This window comes from Budorcas taxicolor, chromosome 11 (genome assembly GCF_023091745.1).
Source record: "Budorcas taxicolor isolate Tak-1 chromosome 11, Takin1.1, whole genome shotgun sequence".
In the NCBI taxonomy this organism is placed as follows: Eukaryota; Metazoa; Chordata; class Mammalia; order Artiodactyla; family Bovidae; genus Budorcas; species Budorcas taxicolor.
The window spans coordinates 10,080,893-10,097,397 of record NC_068920.1 but is presented as its reverse complement, the minus strand read 5'-3'; the positions used below and the strand labels follow the sequence as shown (position 1 = coordinate 10,097,397).

General features: G+C 52.6%; 1 protein-coding gene across 1 annotated transcript; it reads right to left on the bottom strand.

Moving 5' to 3' along the window:
* Positions 1-6,603: 6,603 nt before the first annotated feature.
* Positions 6,604-15,806, bottom strand: LOC128055994 (serpin B6-like). Its single transcript, XM_052648621.1, has 7 exons — positions 15,691-15,806; positions 14,729-14,903; positions 14,414-14,563; positions 9,825-9,942; positions 8,723-8,865; positions 7,195-7,350; positions 6,604-7,008 (listed from the first exon to the last, which is right to left on the bottom strand). Exons 1-7 carry the CDS (start codon positions 15,804-15,806, stop codon positions 6,604-6,606), a joined length of 1,263 nt encoding a protein of 420 aa, XP_052504581.1.
* Between the last annotated feature and the right edge of the window lie 699 nt (positions 15,807-16,505).

The window sequence follows — 16,505 nt, the reverse complement described above, 5'->3', positions numbered from 1 at the left end:
CCTCGGGGCAACCCTGCACACAGCAACTAAGACTCCATGCGGCCGAAGACATAATAAATGAAAAAGAATAAAAGAGAAGCTCTGTAAGTTACACATTTAAAAGAAAAAAAAGTTTCCGGCACGAATGAAATAATTAGTCATCTCACCGGCTGGTGTTGTCACCGTGGGCGTTTCATGAATTTTGGGTGTTCAGGTAACAAGCCATTCAGGGCGATCGCAGTCATCACGTCATCTGAGAATGCTCTGTAGACGAGCCCAGGGCTTGCCCGGCCACGCGGCCCAGACGGCTCACAGGAGGGGCGGTCCCAGGTCCTTGCGCAGGTCTCCCGTTGCCTTTGGAGTCAGCGGCGCCCTGGAAGGGCGGGCAGTGTGTGCGCTGCTGCGACCTGGCGGGGAGGGCAGGGCGGAAGGCCGAAGGCAGAGCGCTTCCCTCCCCTCGCGTGCGCTCTGCCCCGTCCTGATGAGGGGCTGGCGGGTGGGCGACCTATGGGCGGATGGACACCTAGAATGTGCTGAAACTGCTCGCTTTCTTTAGAAGAAGGAAAATGTTCTGAGCACGCTCCCCAAGCAGGAACAAGGGAAAATGCATATCTCATGTCCCTTTTGGCTTTCGTCCAGACGCCCGTGAAACATTAATGAATGGAAACCCTGGGTAAACAGACAGGGGACCGGCAGGGGGCGCTCTCGCCCTGCAGCCACAGCGGAGCCCCACAGTGGAAGGGAGAGTCCCCTTCCTCCCCGCCAGGACTCGGCCGTGAGAAGCCCAGGCTCTGTGTACCCAGCCGGCGGGGCCCGTGTCCCCTCTATGAAAGCTGCTCCTTCCCTTGCCGCGTGGGGTCTTGCATGTGGCCGCCACAGCAGGGAGCCTTAACTGCAATTCCCTGCTGATCCCGACTTGAATAAACCCAACTTTGGTGATTGACAGGGAGGCCTGGCGTGCTGCGATTCATGGGGTCGCAAGGAATCGGTTGCAACTGAGCAACTGAACTGAACTGAACTGAACTGAACTTTGAGGCAGAAACACCTGCAGTCTGTTTGCTTCAGGTCAACAGACGCAAGCTTGCATTTTGGAAGGTAACCTCCTACCCTTCGTGAGAAACCCAGCACGTCTTCAAGGCCATCCCGCTCCCGGAACACTAGGCCTGGTCAAGAAGGCACCCTCCTAAACCTCCAAGGCCATGCCCTACAGAGCAGGTCCTATTTCAGGCCCCGTCCCCCAGGCACCACCTGCCAGGGTGGCAGCATCTGGGCGGTCTTGGCGCGACCCGAGCAGGACAGACCAGCGGAAATCGGCCTCGTAACAGCTGAGCCCTGCTTGCCACAGTTTTTGTTTGTTTCGTTTTGGCAGCTTCGTTGCCACAGGGCCCAGTGAGGACTGACTGCTCTGATCAAGCCACTAGGACTCTCTCGGCATTTGAGGAGGCAGTTCCCGGGGCTTCTCACGAAGATTCACCCAGCTCCCTTCCGGGACGCTGCACGGTGGCGGGCCCGGACAACAGGCCCTGGCTCATCTTGCTCTTCACTTCTTGTGACATGAGTCACCCAGATGATTCCAGAGAAAGTGAGTATCTCTAGATGAGAAAAAAGTAAGGCTGGGGGAACTTCTATTCAGTTATTTCACTATTTCTTAAAATTTTATGATCAGCAATGTTAAAAAATCTTGAGTAACAAGATTCCCTTAATTTAACTCAGATTTTAAGTGAGAGCATAACTGCAAAATAAATAACAATTAAATAACTGGGTCCAGGAAAATGACTGAGACCCATATTCTGAAGAACATCTCCCAGGTTTCAGGTGATTCAAGCTTAGACGGAGCCCCTCCATGCCTCACAGACCTCACCTGTAGGCACCTGTCTTTCAGGTGCTGGGTTGACATGTGCAGCTGGAAAGTACAAATTTCACTGGAGCCACTAGACTAAAGACCTACAATAATAACAAATACTTACCAAGCTAGAAAAAGCAGTGTTACTTTGCTTCGCTCTTGTGAACGTGGAAGTTGCTCAGTCGTGTCTGACTCTTTGTGACCCCATGCATTGTAGCCAGCCAGGCTCCTCTGTCCACGGAAATCTGCAGGCCAGAATACTGGAGTGGGTAGCCATTCCCTTCTCCAGGGGATCTTCCCCAACCCAGGGATGGAACCCAGGTCTCCCATATTGCCGGTGGGTTCTTTACCAGCTGAGCCACCAGGGGAGCCCAAGAATATTGAGTGGGTAGCCATTCCCTTCTCCAGGGGATCTTCCCCAACCCAGGGATGGAACCCAGGTCTCCCACATTGCAGGTGGATTCTTTACCAGCTGAGCTACCAAGGAGCCCTCGCTCTTGTACTCCTGACAAAATAATCGTTTTCCGGTTTAGATTTTCCTAATATTTTACAGTTGCTTCTGATTGCCACCATTCAGAAGGCATACGACACGCTCATCTCCATTCTGTTCTTGGAACACAAACTTCCTTCCAGTTCCTGCGGCTCGGGCCGGCACGCTCCCTCGCCCTCCTCCCTGTCCCTCTGATTCCCTCTGACTCGGGCTTGTTAGGGCAGTGTTGATCTGCAGGGAGGAGCAGCTCCTCACCCTCCTAACTCTCCACTTCCTCCTCAGTCAAAGCAGACAGTACCGGCCCCTTCTGGACACTCCAGTCAGCTTCCACCTGCCCTTCTCCTCCTCAGTCTTCCTGCCTAGGAGCCCTTTTCATTTTCTAAGTGCTGATTATCTCAGCTGATAAAGAATCCGCCTGCAGTGAGGAAGACCTGGGTTCAATCCCTGGGTTGGGAAGATCCCCTGTAGAAGGGAAAGGCTACGCACTCCAGCATTCTGGCCTGCAGGATTCTATACATAAACCATACAGTCCATGGGGTCGCAGAGTCGGACACGACGGAGTGACTTTCACTCTCCCTCTGGCGGGGCCTCAGCCTCTGGCCTCAGCTATGACTGACACACAGGCGCAGCTGGGCCGGTGAATCCCGCCTGCGGCTCCTGCGCCTACGTCCCCCATCCTGCTCTGTTCCTACTTGTCTCCTGGGCACCTTCACTTCATGCTCCGCAAGCACCTGAGTCCTCTTTGACAGGAGATGTGGGTTTGATCCCCGGGTTAGCAGTTTCCCCTGGAGCAGGAAATGAACATCCTACGAGTGGATTTTCAGTCCATGGTGGGCGACAGTCTGTGGGGCCTCAAGGAGTCCGGCACGACTGACCACTAAGCGCAGCAATGCCGCATTAGACCCCTGACCCTCCCCTTCCCCGGCAGGCTCTCTTTCAGTTAATCACATCACAATGAGTACAGTTACCCGAGCTAGACTAGGAAATGGCTCCTGCATCTCCACTCCTTTCCTGGCCCCTTGCCCCCAGTCCACCTGGTTCTCACATCCTGTGATGCCCACCCTCATCAGCTCTGGGCAGCATCCCGTCACTGCTGCACTGCCCAGGCTCAGGCTGGCCTGTCTGTGCCCTGGTCCCCAGAGCCGAGCCCTAGGGGCCCCTGGGGCCTCTCCCCCTGCACCCAGTCCATCCTAAGGGCCGGTGCTGGAGTCAGAAAGGAAATGGGAGGGAAGGAGGGGAGGATATGGATGAATGAAGGAATCATGATACTTGTCCAGTTTCAATCTTAGAATGCTTCTCCCTGTTCTTGTTCAGTCCCCCAGTCCTGTCTTGAGACCCCGTGGACTGCAGCAGGCTAGGCTTCCCTGTCCATCACCATCTCCTGGAGTCTGCTCAAACTCATGTCCATTGAGTCGATGATGAATCCAACCATCTCATCCTCTGTCATCCCCTTCTCCTCCTGCCTGCAATCTTTCGCAGCATCCGGGTCTTTTCCAATGAGTCAGCTCTTCACATCAGGTGACTAAAGTTTAGAGCTTCAGCTTCAGTCCTTCCAGTGAATATTCAGGCTTTATTTCCTTTGGGATTGTCTGGTTTGATTGCCTTGCAGTTCAAGGGACTCTCAAGAGTCTTTTCCGACACCACAGCGCCATGACTGACAGTTAAAACCCCAATTCCTCAGAGTGGCCTCCAGATTCTTTCCAGTCCAGCCCTGCCCCATCCTTCCAGCCCTGCCTGCCTCACCTTGGCCGCTCCCCGGCCCACACCCCCTGCCCGGTCCTGAGTGTACCTCCCGGGAGCGGGAGCCCTTTCCCACCAGTGACTCCGCCTGGTTGTTCCTCCTCCAGCCGCCCCTGGACCTACCCCTCCGTCGAGCCCGGCTCCTCTGTCACCCCGGGAGCCCTGCCCAAGCCCCACCGCATCAGTAGCTCCGACCTTCTGGCCCCATCGGACTGGTTACGTGCCCATCAGAGCCGCCACCCGCTGCACCCAGACACAGCCTCTTTCCTGTCCCTCTGAACCCACAGAAGAGGAAGAGCGTGTTTGATCCGTTTTATCCCTCGCCTCCTTTGTGACCTTAGAGTCCTCTGTACTGTCAGTTTCCAACCCATAGAGCTTGGGGGTTTCAGCTCTGCTAGGAAGTGGGGCTTCGGGTTAGGAAGATGCTGTTGCCCCCTGAGCAGGTCTGACTGTTGCCCCGCCCTCCGGCATGCCCGGTCCGCCCCGCCCCTCCAGCCCAGGTATTTGGGCCCCAGCACCGCGGTCCCTGCCCAGCCGGCTCCTAACGTGCTTCGTACCTGTGGGGCTGTGGGGCCGAGGCACCGGCCTGCGCGAGGCGGAAGGCGGGCGGGCCGGGCGGGAACTCGGCCACGGGCTGGGTTTCCTTTCGGACCCGGTGGCAGCGGCGGACGTGACGACGCTGTGAGTGTGGATCCTGGTCCCCTGCGCCCGCTCAGGGTCCTGTGAAATGTGTATGCTTCTTACTGGTATGGGCACTGAATGGAGAAGCGCTGTCCCTTAATGTGAAAGGCCCACTAGACTGTTGATCGTTTTCTTTGATACCTGCAATGTCTTTATGATAAACTGCTTAAATTTGGTCCCATGTTTTTTTCTTTTTTAAGATTAAGACTTCTTTAATCTTTATGATTGACTGGTAAGGATTTTTATGTTATTACAAAGTGATCATGAAAGTCAGCTTATGATTATGTGACAGGTTATTTTCAAAGTCATGGCTCAGGACAAATAAGAAGGATCTTAGTAAGTGGTACTCAGTGTTTGGACATTTATTTCACAGTTGACGGAGGAACCAGGTAATAAGCGAAGAAGTGGTTTTTAAACATGAACCTATCGTTTTGCTCTGCTCATAACAGTAGTTTGTAGACGTGTGACCGTGTGTTTAGCTTCTGTCTTTCGTGTTGTCTGTTCGCTCAGTCGTATCTGACTCTTTGTGACCCTATGGACTGCAGCCCGCCAGGCCTCCCTGTCCTTCACACACCCCCGGAGTTCATCCAAACCCAAGTCCATTGAGTCGGTGATGCCACCCAACCATCTCATCCTCTGTTGTCCCCTTCTTCTCCCGCCTTCAATCTTTCCCAGCCTGAGGGTCTTTTCAAATGAGTCAGCTCTTTGCATCAGGTGGCCAAAGTTGGAGCTTCAGCTTCACCATCAGTCCTTCCAATGAATATTCAGGTCTGATCTCCTTTAGAATGAAACCTTAGCTGCCTCTTTTTCTCCAGAACCAGCGGCACGATGGAAAGTCACCCGGCGTGCTTCCATGACTTGGTCAGAACCGCCCCCATCTCGTGAACAGGACCTGTCTGCTCATCTCTGACCCCGGGGGCAACTGAACATGCTCAGGGAGTGTGGACGGTCAAGCACTTGAACAGGCCTCTGACCACAGACCCTCCAATGCAGACACAGTGGCTTGGGGATGGACTTCTCCCAGTCTGGGTCCACGGCCCTCCCCTCTTCTCCTGGTTTCTGGAGGGCTCACATTCGGGGATCTCTGAGGCCCGCTCCCCCTCCCCGTGGCTGCCGTAGCCTCTGCTTCGCTCTGGTCTCAGGAGCAGGGCCACTGAGCAGAGGAGACAGGGAAGCCCCGCTCATCGTTCCAGGCCCGGAGCAGAGCGCTTTCCCCGAGGACCTGGACGGGGCAGGCGGAGGGAGGACCCAGAGAGCATGAGCCAGTACTCCCCACCGGCAGGACCACCGAGCGCCCGTCTCTGATGGGAGCTGCACCTCCGAGAAGGCACAGGACACAAAAAGACACACACACAGGTACACACACACACACACACACAAAGATACACACAGACACAGAGATACACACAGACACACACAGACACAAAGATACACAAAGACACACTCACACATACACACACACAGACACAAACACACAGACACACACACACACAGAGACACAGACACACACACAGACACACACACACAGAGACACACACACAGACATACACACAGAGACACACAGACACAGACACACATACACAGACACACACACAGAGACATACACACACAGAGACACACACACAGAGACACACAGACACAAACAGACCAAGACACACACACAGACCCACAGACCCACACACACACAGACCCACAGACCCACACACACACAGTCCCACACACAAACAGAGACACACACACACAGACACACACACAGGTGGTCTCGTTCAGCCCTTTATTTGTGGACCTTCACCAAGGTCACATGGGGTTGCAGGCTCTTCGCAGAGATAGGGGAGAGCAGAGAGGAGCACCAGGGGGCCCCCACACCTCGTCACGGCGAGCAGAAGCGGCCGCAGAACAGGATGGCCCCGGTCTTGCCATGCTGGATGAAGAAGAGGAAGGGGCGGTCGGCACAGAACCGGGGCACGATCCTCAGGATTCTCGGGGTGATCCTGGCCACTGTGGCAGCCGCAGCTACTGTGCCCTCCTCAGTGACCTCCACGAAGGACTTGTGCACTATCTTGGACAGGTGCAAGTCTTCCTGGCACGACATCCCGCTGAAGTCGGCCTGGGCCGCCTGAAATGCGTCGGTCGTGCCCAGGTCTCGGAGGACGCCTTCCATATCGTAACTCTCCTCCAGCGAGAAACGGGGCAGGAACACCTCCACCTCATCCTCGTCCATCGTATCTAGCTTCATCCAAGTGACGAATTTCTCGTAGGTCAGGGCCTTTTCCACCTGGAGGAGAAGGTAGAAGATCTCAGGGTCTGCAGCAGCGCTGCCCTGGGGACCTTCTGCTGTGACCCACACACTGCGCCCGTTGGCCCGGGGCGGCCTGCCGACTGCACACGAGTTCCTGGAGCCCAGTGCCCAGCAGGGATCCCAGTGAGAACCCAGGCCTCGGGGCCACGGCTGCCTGATTACCGTGTTCAAGTCAGTGCTTTCACTGGGCAGCAGGATGACCATGTTCAGCTCTTGGCCGACGTAGGGAAGCACCAGAATCTGGGTGCTTATTTCTTCAATGTAGGTCATTTTAAAGGTGGACTTCTTGAACATCATTTGCACAGGTTTCTCCACGTTCTATAAAGGAAATGGATAAACGTTAACTGAAACAAGACCCGTGGACACGCGGGACGAGTCATCAGAGCCGGCCCCCTGCGCCCACACACTCTGTCTTGTCTCCAGACGCCCCCAGCTCCGCGTTGTCAGCTCGTCTGCACGGCTCCAGCTCCCACCCCTGGTTCCCAGCGCTCAGGCCTCAGGCTGCTGTTCTCCTGCTGACCCAGGAGGGCTCCATTCGGACATGCCCGGCAGGACCTCGCCCCTGGCTCCTGCCGGCCTGACATCTCATCTGGACACAAAGGAGCCTCCAGCTCGGCTCGCACACTGGCGGCTCGTGTCCCCTCCGCCTGCTCCATCTGTACGTTCCCACCTCTGCTCATGGCGACACCACTCATCCCGCCGTCAAACCCTGCCGAGTCCTGGGCGCCTGGCCTTCCCGCCCACAGCTGACCATGAACAACCATGTGGGCTCTGGTTTTAAAGACAACAGGTGGCTCAGGGGTAAATAATCTGCCTTCCAATGCAGGAGACACAGGCTCCAGCCCTGGTCTGGGAAGACCCCACAGCCCAGGGGCTTCTAAGCCCACAGGCCACAGCTACTGAGCCTGGGCTGAGAGCCCGGGAGCCGCAGCTCCAGCAGTCAAGGGCCCAGAGCCCGAGCTCTGCACCAGGAGAAGCACCAGCAGGAGAAGCCCGAGCCCCGAGCCCAGAGGGCCTCCGCCTCGGCAGCAGCAGGAAAGGCTGAGCGGCAAGGAGCCCCGCACAGCCGAGTAAATAGATACAAGGATCAGAAAACCACAAGACAATCTCACTTGTGCTTCCTACCCCCGCCACTCTCAGCCCAGCCTCAGGAAAACTTCCAAGTAATCTCCCGGGTCCTGCACACGGGCCGAGGGGCTGTGGGGGATCAGAGCCACTGTGAGAAGCCACGGGCTCTGTGAGAGTCAGAGGAGGGACAGAGGAACCAGGAATCCGGACTGTGGAGACCGCTAGGAAGGCTCCTGGATGCCCTGCAGAGAAAGGCGTCTGTGTAGGTAGCGCCTGACGGGAGAGGTCAGACGGTAGGATCCAGGCCCATGAGCGTCACAGCCACAGTCTGGAGTTTGAACTGGATCTTGGGGGCTCTAGCAGGCCCAGAGACCTGCGAGCTGCCCCGTGGGATGTGCTATACAAGACAGAACACCCGCCGCACGGACCACCCCTGATGACACAGCAGAGGAAGAGCAGGGGGAGAGGAAGCCAGGGTTTGCCCGGATCCACATCTGGGCCGCCAAGACCACAAGAGGCTCACGTTCCTTGAGGTCAGCCTCCTCGCCTGTTCTGAAAATGAAGGGGACCCCAGGGACCATTTCTAAGAACCTCCTTTGCTTTATGAAACATTCTTGTTCACCTTGCTGACTTTGAATGGCCTTTCTCTGGTGTTTTTTTTGTTAAACTGTTTTTCCCAGTTTCCTTTGAAGTAGATGGCATTCACGAGAACCAGACGTGTCATGGGGTTAACCGAATTTGCAGAGAGCAAGTCTCTAATTTTATCTGCAAAGAAGATTTAAAGAACCAGTTAGCTAACAGGGTTTCCTGGTGGAGGTGCTGGGCATAGTAATTCCTGGCGCATCCCCTGGAGGAGTCAGTGCCCAGACCAGAGGGTTCACTGTCCCCCAGACAACCACGTGCAGCGAGTTGTCTGTCTACTCGCTAAGTTGGGTCCCACTCTTTGTGACCCCATGGACTGTAGCCCACCAGGCTCCTGCATCCATGGGGTTCCCCAGGCAAGAATACTGCTGCAGGTTGCCATATCCTTCTCCAGGGGATCTTTCTGACCCAGGGATCCAACCTGTCTCTCTTGCATTGGCAGGTGGATTCTTTACCATCTAAGCCACCAGGGAGACCCATGCAGCGAGCCTGGCCCCTAAAGCAAAATCAGGGACAAAAACCTTAAAGTCTATGCTCAGAAAAATACAATGAGTTGCATAAAACACATAAAATAAACAAATAATAAGGGCAGAATTATTCACAGGGACAGAAAAAGGAATGTTCGGTCTACAGAGTGAGGGGACCCTCCTGAAGGGGAGAGGTCGAAGCCAGTGTGGAGAGCACGGAAACGAAGAAGCGCAGGTGGCCCAGGGCCTGACCGCGTGTCCTGCAGTGATGCTCAGCGACCCGCAGAGCACGTGCTCTACTGGACAGGCAGGGAGGTGGGGCCGCATCCAGAGTCTTCCTTCCACCCTTTGTGAAAAGGCAGACTATAGGAACATTAACTGCAACAGCCAAAAGTCAAAGTGTGATTGCTCTGGAAGAGGTGCACCGAATATTAATGAAGAGGGGGAAAGCTAGAGAAATTGATTGCTGATTAAATTTCAGAAGTGGATTTGAAAGTTCCACTTCTTTAGAGAAAACAGCCATTTCTGTTTACATTCGATGGTCTTGGGAAGGAACTGATGGAAAATAAGACCGATTCAAATACTGTGCAAACAGAAGTAGTGACACGTCCTCACCTCCTGTCTTTTCGGCTACCCAGGTGTTTATGTGCTTCCTAGACTCCTCCGAAGCGCAGACAAAGTCCAGCTCTTCCATCTCTGCTTGGTAGAACATGCGGCAGGCATCTTTGAAAGACTAGGAGAGACGGAATGACAGAATCACATGGCTACAGAAACAGACAACGCCAACAGCTGACTTCTTCACCATGCATAACCTCAACACTGATCATTTGATGGTTACTTGTTAATGCACAAACAAATGTGTGCAATTAACCTTCAATCCGGTTTCTCAGTTTTCAGCTACACTGAATAAATAACTGAGTAAAGCACAGGCTTCCCAGGTGGCACAGTGGTAAGGAATCCGCCTGCAAATGTTGGAGATCAGGGTTTGATCTCTTTGGGGAAGATCCCCTGGAGCAGGAAATGGTAACCCGCTCCAGTATCCTTGCCTGGACAATCCCATGGACAGAGGAGCCTGGTGGGCTACAGTCCCTGGGGTCGCAAAGAGTCAGACACAACTGAGCGACTAAACAAGAACAACACAGCCATTCAGGGCAATGTGGCCACACTGCCGCCAGCACGCGTTCCGGCCTTCCCTCCTGTGTGACCCTGGAAAGGCCTCTGCGTCTCTCTGGTTCCTTGCCCCCTGGAAGCAAGGACGCAGTGGTAGCTACATCTCAGAGGTGCTCTGAGGACCGGGAGAATTGGCTCTGTCTGATGTCATGTGGCTGAGTTCTCCCCACACCGTGGACCCTGCATCTCGTGGTCCTGGTGCCTCATTTCATAGAACCCTCACATCATTCAGGCTCTGCCAACCTACTGCTCCACTCTTAATCATGGCTTTTGAAAAGATGTCAGCGTCTCAGTCTAAGAAAATAGTCTGGAAGCAAAGTGGTCACCTCCAAGTCGATACCTCATCATACCCTTGGTGACTTCAACAGCTTTAAACACATCTGAAAACAAGTGCCTGCTTCTTTAATTACTATTTAGTAATAATGACCAGTCAAAAAGCAAACTAAAGGAATATCTAATTATGCATTGCGATTGGTATTGGATCCTTGGAACACTCGATCACTATGAAATAACTGACAAATATTTCTCATCTTTTGATTTTATATTCCATATCAAAATAACGTTTTAAATATCAATGCTTTTCTTGGGGCTTCCTAAGATGGCAGAGGGATAGGATGGGGAGACCACTTTGTCGCCCACAAACTCATCAGAAGAACAATGAGTTCTCGCTCGGCAGCACAGAGAATACAGTCAGACCCGTGCAGAGAGGGTCGCGCGGCCCCTGTGCAAGGAGGAGGCGCAGACTCGCGAGGCGCTCCATATTTTACCCAAAGCAATCTACAGATTCAGTGCATCCCCATCAAGCTACCAACGGTAGTTTTCACAAAGCTATTACAAATAATTTCACAATTTCTATGGAAATATAAAACACCTCGCATAGTCAAAGCAATCTTGAGAAAGAAGAATGGGACTGGAGGAATCAACCTGCCTGACTTCAGGCTCTACTACAGAGCCACAGTCATCAAGACAGTATGATACTGGCACAAAGACAGAAATATAGATCAATGGAACAAAATAGAAAGCCCAGGGATAAATCCACACACCTACGGACACCTTATAAAGGAGGCAAGAATATATAGTGGAGAAAGGACAATGTCTTTAACAAGCGGTGCTGGGAAAACTGGTCAACCACTTGTAAAAGAATGAAACTAGAACACTTTATAACACCATACACAAAGACAAACTCAAAATGGATTAAAGATCTAAACGTAAGACCAGAAACCATAAATCTCCTAGAGGAAAACATAGGCAACACTCTCTGACATAAATCACAGCAGGATCCTCTACGACCCACCTCCCAGAATTTGGAAATAAAAGAAAAAATAAACAAATGGGACCTAATTAGAATTTAAAGCTTCTGCACAATAAAGGACACTCTAAGCAAAGTGAAAAGACAGCCTTCTGAACGGGAGAAAATAACAGCAAATGAAGCAACTGACAAACAACTAACCTCAAAAATATACAAGCAGCTCCTGCAGCTCAATTCCAGAAAAATAAACAACCCGATCAAAACACGGGCCAAAGAACTAACATTTCTCCAAAGAAGACATACAGATGGCTAACAAACACAAAAAAAGATGCTCAACATCACTCATTATCAGAGAAATGCAAACCAAAACCACAATGAGGACCATCTCAGGCCAGTCAGAAATGGCTGTGATCCAAAAGTCTACAAGCAATAAATGCTGGAGAGGGTGTGGAGAAAAGGGAACCCTCTTACACTGTTGGTGGGAATGCAAACTAGTACAGCCACTATGGAGAACAGCGTGGAGATTCCTTAAAAAACTGGAAATAGAACTGCCATATGACCCAGCAATCCCACTGCTGGGCATACACACCGAGGAAACCAGAATTGAAAGAGACATGTGTTCCCCAATGTTCATCGCAGCACTGTTTATAATAGCTAGGACATGGAAGCAACCTAGATGTCCATCAGCAGGTGAATGGATAAGAAAGCTGTGGTACATATACACAATGGAGTATTACTCAGCCATTAAAAAGAATACGTTTGAATCAGTTCTAATGTGGGGGATGAAACTGGAGCCTATTATACAGAGTGCAGTAAGCCAGAAAGAAAAACACCGATACAGTATACTAACGCAAATATATGGAATTTAGAAAGATGGTAATGATGAGCCTGTATGCGAGACAGCAAAAGAGACACAGATGTGCAGAGCAGACTTTTGGACTCTGAGGGAGAGGGAGAGGGTGGGATGATTTGGGAGAATGGCCTTGAAACATGAATAATATCATATATGAAACGAATCGCCAGTCCAGGTTCAATGCATGACACGGGATGCTCGGGGCCGGGGCACTGGGATGGCGAGAGGGATGGTGTGGGGAGGGAGGAGGGAGGGGGTTCAGGATGGGGAACACATGGACACCCGGGGCAGACTCATAGCAATGTATGGCAAAACCAGTACAATATTGTAAGTAATTAGCCTCCAATTAAAATAAATAAATAAATAAATATCAATCCTTGTCTTCAAATTTCCACCAGAAAAGAGAGAAGTTAAGGAAAATTAGCCAATTCATTGTGTTTATGGGGAATTTTGCTTTCCCGTATATCTAAGTCTTATACAAAGAAGACAATAAGTTAGCATGTAGCTAAGACTGATAAAAACAAGTAACCAAGTTGTAATAAAATTCACACCAAACTGTACAAACCTACAAATATTTGACCTCATGCTGACTACCTTCACTTTACACCACCTGTTTTAAAACAGTTAATTTAGAGGCTGAAACAAGTATGAAAAACAATGAAAAAAGTCATAGAATAGGATCGCTATCCTAAACATACAAAGAGCTAATTAAAAAAAAAAAGACATAAAACCTCAAAGTAAAACCACACAAAGGACACATAAATAGGCAATTTTCAGAAAAGATACAAATGTTTGATCCACATGCAAAGCTGCTCAGTCTCATGAACAATCAGAATGTTAAAGGCTCAGGCCTGTAGCGCTGAGCAGAGGGTGGACGTGCCCACCCGCTACCCTTCCTGAGGTCGAGAGGAAGGGCTGCAGCCATTGGGGCGGCAATGAGGCAGAATTCACTGAGATCTGAGAGCCTCCTCTGTCCCTTCCTTCTAAAGTCCATCTGAGTAGCACACACAGGACAGAACCACACACACACGCTCCCCGCCGGCTCGGCCCGGGCTGGGCCCCACCCCACGCCCCCCCAGGGGCCGGCGGCTGCGTCTCACAACACACGGAAGACTTCAACGTGTGAAAAACAACACCAGAAATATTCTATTCGATCACTCCCCTGTTTGGGCCAACTCACCTGCAAGTGTGGTATTGAAAGGTCAGGGCAAGGCCAGGATGAAGGGTCAGGGCAAGGTCAGGATGAAAGGTCAGGGAAAGGTCAGGTGTGTTGAGGCATGCCCGGGCATGTCATGGGACATGCCCCAGCCGAGGGCGCTGCAGACACACCCCGGAGACGGGCCGGCAACCAAACCGACCAATCAGGAGCCGACACGAAGCCCTCACCGTCCACTCAGGAGCTGACACGGAGCCCTTGGACACCAATCACCGCTGAGCCCGCGTTTTCTTCCTTATATGGGAGCCCCGGCCCGGGCTATAAAACCCCTTCCCCACCCCTCACACCTCGCAGACTCCGCAGAGTCCTTTCCCCCCCCCGCAGACTCCCTTTGCTTCGCAGACCCCCCTCGCTCCCTTGCTTACCCGCCCCTGGGAGTTCTGCCCGAGAGCGACCGCCCAATAAAAGGCCCTGAACAACGGTCCATAGGGGTGGTTCCTTCTTCCCGCGACGTTTCTTACAGGTATGATCTGTGTTAGTTCTCTGACAATCAACTCATCGAAGCTTCAGGAACACGTGAACAGGGCTGTTACAGGGCTCCTCTTACAGGCAATGACCGAACGGTTCCAGGAAGCATGAGGTCGTGACTGGGGTCCCACACCCTGCCCACCGTGTGGGTCTCAGCCCACAAGGCCTCTCTGCACCACAAGGCCCGCCTCCCGTCTCCACACAACCTCGGTCTCTACCTGCTTCGGGCAATCAGGAGTATGACTTACCGAGAGGAAATCGTAAGTCTTCTCTCCAAAAAGCCTGTTGGCCGTTCTGAGCAAGTACTGTGTGTCCGTCCTATTAACTTCGCTGAGAAGGTTCTGGAAATCCTGGTGGACATTTTCACCTCCCCCACTGCTCTTATTTAGAGAAAGTGTCTAAAAAAAAGAAACAGACAAAAACCCACAGCTGCAGTACACCCTGACTACAGGAGAGCGAAGCCTCTCTGTCAGCACGGCCTGTGGGATTCGAATCACAGACAGCAGCTCACGGGCCAAAGAAAGAGCGTCGGCTGCCACCCAGAAACGGCTTCCCGAACGTACCTGGCACATCTGGGCTGCGGTGTTGCCCCTGGCCCCCATGAGGACCATGGCCAGGGCAGAGGAGAGGCTTAGGGGCGAGATAAACACATTTTTCGAGTTGTCCTCACCCAGCTTTTTCAGAAGGGTCAAGGCAAAGGTGCCGTTTGATGCTGACAGCTCATCCATGGTAGCGAGGCTGAAAGGATGGATTTAAAATCAGTGTCACGCAAATTCAGGCCACAGGTCGACCGCGTCTCACTCTGCCCTTAACTGTTGTTAGCAATGACGCTCTGCTTCGATCGGCAAACAGGTACACGCACAAAACTCGGTTTCCTCAGGGCCTCAGACCCCCCTGTGGGCTTCTGACATGTGAACATGGCTGAGAGCCAGCGCTGATACAGAGAGGGCGCTGGGACACGGCCTGGGAGGGTCGGGAAGGCGCTGTTGGCTTTTGGTCCCATTTCTAGACTGTTCGCTGTGTTTGGGCCTCTAGATACAATTTTATAACAAGAATCATCAAAATGATCAATCCAAACACACAGTTACACAAGTTGAATATTATGTAAAGAGAGAAAAAGACCCCGCTTAGCATAACCTGAAGCCTTGAGATAAAAGAGAAGTAAATCCCGTACAAAGAAGCATGAAAGCCTCGAAGACAAGCCCCCTGATGCCAAGGTCTCCTCCTCTGGGAACTCCACCTGTGCCAAAGCTCTAATCCAGGGCCTGTTGCTGAGCTCCTGTCGCCCCAGGCCCAGGCCCTGTCACCCTGCTCAGGTCAAGGGCTTGGGACACGTCCACGTCCACCTACAGGGCCCGGCCTCGGAGGTGAACAGCCCCGACAAGGGAGGTGTTTGGTCCAGAACAGGACACTGTGGGGATGGGCGGGGGTGCGCAAAGGTTCAGGGCCTCTCTGCCAGGTGAGAAGGGATGACAGCTGAGAGATCCCCAGTTCTTCCACAGAAAGCACCATCAGTCCTAGATACTGACCTGGGAGAAACAAGCAAGTGAGCCCGAGGACAGGGCCCGAAGCCACAGGGCGTGCAGGCTGGCAGCCCCGCTCCGGGCCCTGCATCAGCTCCCTGATTTCTGCTCCCTGCATGAGGACGGGGACGCACCAGGTAATCTGTGCTCCTGATGGGTGCAGGGCAGCTCACCCCAGAACACTCCACTGCAGCACACTGATTGCTCTGAAGTAAAGCGACTTGAGAAACAGCTGGTGCAGAAAGCATACGCTGCCCTTCTTCTGTTCCCCCTGGAGCTGAAAATAAATCTCCCCATGGAAATACCCTCCCTGTACCAGGAGGCAGAGAGACATCTTTACGGCCAAAGAGGGGAACGAAAGGCTGAAAAGGCTGTACAAGAAACCAGCAAACCCTGTTACTTCACGACCTTGCTGCCCCAGGCAAACCCCCTTGTTTCGTCAAATCTTCACTCACACAAAGCTGCCTGCCTGGTCACTTCTTGAGCCTTGTATCTTCGAGGTTCGCACAAAATTCAATGGGCTTGGTTTTCTGCTATTGATTTGTCTGAGGTCCATTTAATTCCTAGACCAGCTGGGAAGAACCTAGAGGAGAGGAAACCCACCCCCCGCCCCACACACACACATTCCATTCCATCTTTAATATCAGTTTCTTGCTCAGTAGCTGAGTCACGTCTGACTCTTTTGTGACTCCATGGACTACAGCCTACCTGGCCCCTCTGTCCACGGATTTTCCAGGCAAGAAACTGGAGTGGGTTGCCATTTCCTCCTCCAGGGGATCTTTCCAACCCAGGGATGAACCCGAGGCTCCTGCCTTGC

Bases quoted from the DNA above. Each gene is read 5' to 3' on its own strand.
- LOC128055994 (XM_052648621.1), bottom strand. From the start codon at position 15,806: ATGCAGGGAGCAGAAATCAGGGAGCTGATGCAGGGCCCGGAGCGGGGC. The intron at 7,351-8,722 runs GTGAACAAGAAT...TTTCCTTTATAG, and splicing joins GGCCATTCAAAGTCAGCAAG to AACGTGGAGAAACCTGTGCA. The intron at 7,009-7,194 runs GTAATCAGGCAG...CTTCTCCTCCAG, and splicing joins AAAGCACTGACTTGAACACG to GTGGAAAAGGCCCTGACCTA.